Here is a 6,583-nt window from a genome sequence, read left to right on the forward strand (position 1 = left end):
GATTCATGCTGATTACAATCATGCCAACAGTTTTACTGTTCATGTTTAACTAAAGAAGAAGTTTGTAAGGATTACATTAATTCTTGTGGTTTTGGCACCTTAAGGCCCCGGGGGACAGGGATAAAATTCACATTTAGTTTCCCCTGTACCCATAATTGTGCCAAATTTGTTTAAAAGTTTGCTGTTCAGAGAAGAAGCTGAAAATGTTTGTTAACACACAACGGACGAAAACAGATAGCAATAGGTCACCTGAGTCTAGGTGACCTAAAAGGTTATTCTGAAGTACATGTATGAGACAGTAGCAGATTCATAACATCCACTATAACTTAATCTGATACACAGATAAATTTTGATTCATACATATAATAAAGTTTCAATATATTCACTGTGTCTTTAAACAATTCACGTTCCAAATATTTTCTTTGACATACATGTAATATGACCTCTCAGTGTTACATATTTAGTTGTCTTTCTAAAGTCACAGAAAAAACATTTTCAAATTCATAATCAGTGTTTTTTTTTTTAATTTGAAACCAATCAAGTCTATCAAAAATCAGATCTATTATTAGAAAAAAAAACAATAATTTTGAACTGGAATATCACTACTTAGTTAATATAAAACAATACACATTTTACTTTTCTTGTTTCAAAGAAAAAGTTTAGATTTACACTCTTAATTCGACTCGTGCTTTATTTCAAGGCTTTTCTACTGCTGCTTTCACATCTTCTATTTCTAAACACAATTTTTTCACCATTTTATGCAGACTTTCCAATTTGATCTTTTCTATAATGGCATTTTCATCTTCCATTCTCATCAGTCATTTTTTGGATTTTATTGAGGTCATCCAAATACTTCTTTCCAGTATAAATTTCCAATCTTTGACAGATATCTGAGATAATGGACCAGGTTTTCTGGAATTCTGACTTTGATATGGAGGCTGAGCTCATGTGTGCAGTTAAACTGTTCCGGATTGACCTAATTCTTTCGATATCATCACCCACGGTCACTTCTCCTGCTGTAGGCTCGTCTCCCCATTTTCCTTTCGTTGGTTTAGGAACCTTTTTACAAATGTTTCTGATCAATGTGTATGTTAATGAGATATCAAAATTTTTATATCCAGAATTTTTAGCATCCTGCAAGATATACTCTTGTTCTGGACGCAACCTTTTATAAACTGGTGATGCTTTGACTGTGTTTTCAATGTCGGTAGGTTGTACCTCCATCTCCAGAATATCTCTGTATGCCTGATTCAACACATCGTTTGTTGCCATTCCGAGTTTTGCAAATCTAGATTGGTCCCCCAGGTCTTGTCCTGAGGCGATTGGAGTTGTAGAAGGGCTTGTCTTCATCTGAAAAAAAGTTTTTTTTTCATTTTAATTTGAACTCATTAGCAAAAAATAAAATTAGAAGAAGAAAATATCATGAAGAAATAAGTCAAAATCTACAAAGAGTATTGACCTGGAAAATCATATGATAATGGACAGCATGCATTATAGTTTGTTGACAATTAATTAGGTTATTATAAATTCCGTTTACATTACACTTGAAATTTTGTGTTTTCTTCTCCATAATACATAAAACTATATTATAGAATTTTGGAATCAATAGTATTTTTATATTTTGTTTACCTTGTTAACTCAATAAGATTTTAATATTTTCAATTACTTAATTGACTACTTGTTTTTTGTCTTGACCAAATTTTAACCAAATAAAGGAAGAGCATCAAGGTATATATACATCAAAATCGAAAATAATTTATTCGATACACATTTCAAACCTATTATTTCAAACTTAATTTATTCTATCTCGCAGATCATATATGTTTCATTTCAGTATCTAAAGAAAACATTTCACACTACCTGTTTCCAGTATTTGAGGATTTCTGTCGAGTCAATATTGTGCTTTTTCTCCACAGGACAGGAAGGGCAGAGAAGAGTCGGCTCCGTTAACTCAGATTCCTTGATCACGTGACTTTTTTTACTGTCACAAAAGCCGATGGGTTTGCATTTAAAGCCAATTTGGAATTTCAAGTTTCTTTGAAATGTAGAGGACAGAGTGTGCAATTCATCTTCAATTTTCTCTCTTATCTTGATACATGTGGGTATATCAACTTCTCCCTCAATTACGTACACCTGCAACTGAATTTCTGATTGGGTCATTCCAAGCAGAACACAGTGTTTCTCGAACAGAAACACAGCCGCTGTCTGGTAAATGCATGGTTGTTCCATTCCTTCTTTATTTACTTTGACAATTTTCCATCGAAATTGCACGCAACTTGCAACAAGACGCTGAAAAATTCCAGCAGGAAGAACATCAAACATGTAGCAGAGGATGGATGAGGCAGGGTAGGATGAAAAACTGCGTACAGGAAACGGTCTTTTGTTCATACAGGGAACATACCAATTGTTGTCTTCCATTTTAGCCAAGAGTCCAAGCTTTTCCATGTAGCGCATGATATCATCTTTGTGTTCAAGGTACCCATTGTTGTTCATTTCCCATATCGCAGACAGCAAGGTGTCACTGAGTTCTCCTGTTTCATTAAATTTATCCCATTGTGAGGCAAGCTTAAATAGATCCTCTGCTGCATGGTTTTTATCGGTGATGACATTTTTGAATGCATCTGCAAACCATTGAACATCAAGAATTATGATTTCTCTGAGGGATTCTTGGTCAAAGTGTAAAATTTCTCTGATGTCATGGAAAAACTGCAGCATGGTGTTAATATCTTCTTGTGTTCCCAACTTCAATTCTTGTGGCAATGCTTCATTGAAAGCCAAAAGTGTCTCTTTGCTGATGATTTTAGGGTTTTTCTTTTCCTGGAAGAATTTTTCAAACAATGCCCAGGAGTGTGGAAGTTTTTCACCCCAGTGATCAAGTTTTTGGACAACATCAACAACTGACAGCTTGATTTTTTCAATACATTCATTCTCGTGGAATCCAACAGCAAACATCCTTTTCCTGTCAAAATGCCTTTGCAGAGACGCATCCTTTGTTTCCAAGCTCGTCCATATCTCACGGAAAAACTTTTCTTTCTCCTGGTAAAAAAGAGTAATTGGGTATTAAAGTATTAGGCTAGCAGTCTATGTAAATATGAAATACTACCTTAAACAAACTAAAAATAGGTCCATGTGTGGGTGGATTGTGGGTGATCAGTATGTTCATGATTAATAATTATATTATATTTTTAAGAAGAATTCGATTTGTCCTAATATATGCATTTCTAAATATATAATGTCGACAGGTAAATTTTAGTCCTACTGAGCTTAAACACATTAATGCGCTTTGGGATTATGATTTAAACATGTCTGAATCTCAAGCTACCTAAGCAAGCTAAGTAATGCTGCAATTTTAATATGATTATTAATATCATTGCTTTTCTTGAAAAGATTTTTTATATTTATCTTTGAAGCGAGCACAGCGAGGCGGCGCGAAGCACATCTAATATATTGGTACCAAATGTAGGGTATTCTCACTGGGAATACAATTGTGAAATATGAAAATAGGCCATAATGTTAATTTTTTTTCATAAAAACAGAAATCTTCAAGGACAAGGTTATTGGTATCCAAGAATTTGTCTTGCCACAACAAATACATATGTGAAATTTAAGCTCTACAGCCCAAAACTCAGTCAAGTCAAGTCATGTAAATCAAATTTTTATAGTTGACACATACATGTATATACAATGCAACAGAAATAACATGAGCTGTGGTGAACCCTTTAAAGAGGTTCAGAAGTTATCGCCAATTTAAAAGTTTACTGTCAGAGCCCTCAAAACGGAAGCCGTGGTGATAACATCTACACCCTATGAAATAGTGCAGAAATTGTTTTGATCAAAATATAATCATTCTGTATCAAACTGAACAAAGTGATATGAACTTTTTCTAAATCAAATAAATGAAGCCTTTTGTAAATGTAAACTCAAAATATTAATTGTTAAACACACTAGTAATCAGAGTATTCTCCTGCGCAGTATTACGACTGCACACGCATCATCCCTTGTTTACTTCCGGAAAAAATATTAATTCAGACCAGGTGAAATTCGGACAGTTAAAAAAAGTTTCTAGACTTAGCAATTCTAGAAATTTCTACTTCAAATTAAATGAAAAACGCAAATTTATATTATTCACAGTTTTGTATTAAGTATTAAGTGTATGTTAAATAAAAGAAAAATAAAAACTTGTCAAATAAATCACATTTGTGAAATCAAGCATGAAAATCATTTTGACCCCGTCTTTCAGTACTGTCTCAGTACTTTGATTATTGTTTTGTTTTAGAACATTTTTTCTTGAATGATGCTGTACATGAGTAGGTTAAAGATAGTGCATAGCTGCGCTCCTCCCAACGGTTGCACAGTAAAACATATTTATTTGTTTAAAGACAAGAATGCCTATTTATCACATGTGCAAAGAAGCTAGGAAAAACAACGCAATGCAGTTCAGTATTAAACAAGATGTGTTTGTGAAACACTGATGTCCCCGTATGGCAACACAGCAAAGATTAAAATTTTCTTTAATGCAAATCTAATATATTGGTACCAAAAGTAGGGTATTCTCACTGGGAATACAATTGTGAAATATGGAAATAGGCCATAATTTTAATTTTTTTTTCTTAAGAACAGAAAGGACCTTTTGACCTTGACCTAGGAGAATTTGTGCTTATGAAAAAATTACTGAATTTTAACCCCCCGAGGGTCATGATTTGAAGAAATTAGAACATACACTACCTGAGTATGATTCAATATAAATATCACTAACCATAGCTTTGAAGTACTTGAAAAGAAGATTTTAAAGGTTTCCTTATGTATATATCCTCTACACTATATGTCAACAAACTTTCCTAGCCCAGTGGTTCTTGAGTAGAAGATTTTTAAAGATTTTTCCTATATATTCCTATGTAAAACTTTGGTCGGCTACTTTGGCCCCACCCTAACCCCTATGTCATGATTTGAACAAACTTGAATCTACACTACCTGAGGATGATTCCACATGAGTTTCATCTTTCCTGGCCCAGTGGTTCTTGAGAAGAAGATTTTTAAAGATTTTTTCCCTATATATTCCTATGTAAAACTTTGGTCGGCCATTTTGGCCCCACCCTACCCCAGTGGGTCATGATTTGAAGAAACTTCAATCTACAATATCTGAGGATGATTCCACATGAGTTTCATCTTTCCTGGACCAGTGGTTCTTGAGAAGATTTTTTTTTGAAATGCCATTTATTTTTCTCTAATTCATAATTATCTCCCCTTGGAAAGGGACGTGGCCCTTCATTTGAACAAACTTGAATCCCCTTCTCCCAAGGATACTTTGTCCCAAGTTTGGTTGAAATTGGCCCAGCGGTTCTTGAGAAGAAGTTGAAAATGTGAAAAGTTTAGAGACAGACGGACAGACAGACAGACAGACAGCAATCAGAAAAGCTCACTTGAGCATGGGCTCAGGTGAGCTAAAAAGCTTATTTGCTCCTTCGGCATATAAGAGCTAAACAAGCTTTCACACTTCTCTCAGATACCTCCTTTGTCTTTTGTTCAGCATGAGTGCCCACCAGTAAAACAGGAGCCTTTTCACTGCTGTATTGATGAATGGACTTTGTCCAGAATGTGAGATAATCTGAATAAAATAAAGATGAACAGTTACACAACTATTCTGCTCGTCCAATTTAGTCCAACCCTACACACTTGACTTAATCATTTAAAGAAAACTGAAAGTTCACTTATAAGCGGTTTAAATAAGATTGTTCTTATTTATTCCTATGTAAAACTTTGATCATCCCTTGTGGCCCCACCGAATTTAAAAGTTTCCCGTATATTCTTATGCAATACTTTGATCATACAATGTGGCCCAGCCCTTCCCCAAGGGTCATTATTTGAATAAATTTGGATCTAAACTATCTCACTATCTCACAGAAATTCCATAAAATGTTAATATTTTCAAACACATGTTTTTTAAGGTCAAGATCACTCAATGAAAAGTACCTAGAGATTCTTTAATGATGCTTTACAAGGTAAGAATGGATACTTGAGGTGTTACGGGGCTTAATTTTTGAAAATAACAAGATGCCAAAATCACATTTTTAACTGTCATTCTCAATGAATAATTTAGAAATTCATACATGAATATGGAAATTTTTTTTTCTGTATCAGACGAAGAAAATGTATCCAGATTACCTACAGTCTCTCAGAAAACGGTTATTTGTATGTTTTTGGTATCTTCTTTAAAGTAAGTCAAGTTTGATATAGGTTTCGGGACTACTTTTCATGAGATTTCTTATTACATTCCATGAAAATACTTCATTTTCTACATAATTCTATTGGTTCCGTAAAGTACGGGAAAAAGAGAGTTTAAAGTAATAATGACGTCATAATAGATATAGCAACAGAAAGTCTGAAGACATTTGCTAGATGTGAACCTTAAGAAGATTTTTAAATGATTCCATTAATTTTCAAGACATCTTACATGTACGTATCCCCCTTGAAGGATGTGACCCTTCATTTGTACGAACTTGAATTCCCTTTACACAAGGAAACTTAAGTCTCCAGCATAATTATGACATTCTTAAGATTGGTCTACCTGTTTATAATGAACAAG

At 34.0% G+C, this 6,583-nt stretch overlaps 1 protein-coding gene across 1 annotated transcript; it reads right to left on the reverse strand.

The window, feature by feature from the left end:
• Positions 1–798: 798 nt before the first annotated feature.
• On the reverse strand, positions 799–5,609 carry LOC134240399 (uncharacterized). The gene is made up of 3 exons (XM_062722494.1): positions 5,508–5,609; positions 1,861–3,036; positions 799–1,350 (listed from the first exon to the last, which is right to left on the reverse strand). Exons 2-3 carry the CDS (start codon positions 2,950–2,952, stop codon positions 799–801), a joined length of 1,644 nt encoding a protein of 547 aa, XP_062578478.1. The 5' UTR covers positions 2,953–3,036; positions 5,508–5,609.
• Positions 5,610–6,583: the final 974 nt, after the last annotated feature.

This window comes from Saccostrea cucullata, unplaced genomic scaffold (genome assembly GCF_032062105.1).
Source record: "Saccostrea cucullata isolate Sc308-1 unplaced genomic scaffold, CSIRO_AGI_Scuc_v1 ctg7459, whole genome shotgun sequence".
NCBI classification, from domain to species: Eukaryota; Metazoa; Mollusca; class Bivalvia; order Ostreida; family Ostreidae; genus Saccostrea; species Saccostrea cuccullata.

Coding starts and splice junctions, on each gene's coding strand:
- LOC134240399 (XM_062722494.1), bottom strand. CDS start 2,952: ATGTTTGCTGTTGGATTCCACGAGAATGAATGTATTGAAAAAATCAAG. Junction 1,351..1,860: donor TCCTCAAATACTGGAAACAG/GTAGTGTGAAAT, acceptor ACTTTTTTTCAG/ATGAAGACAAGCCCTTCTAC.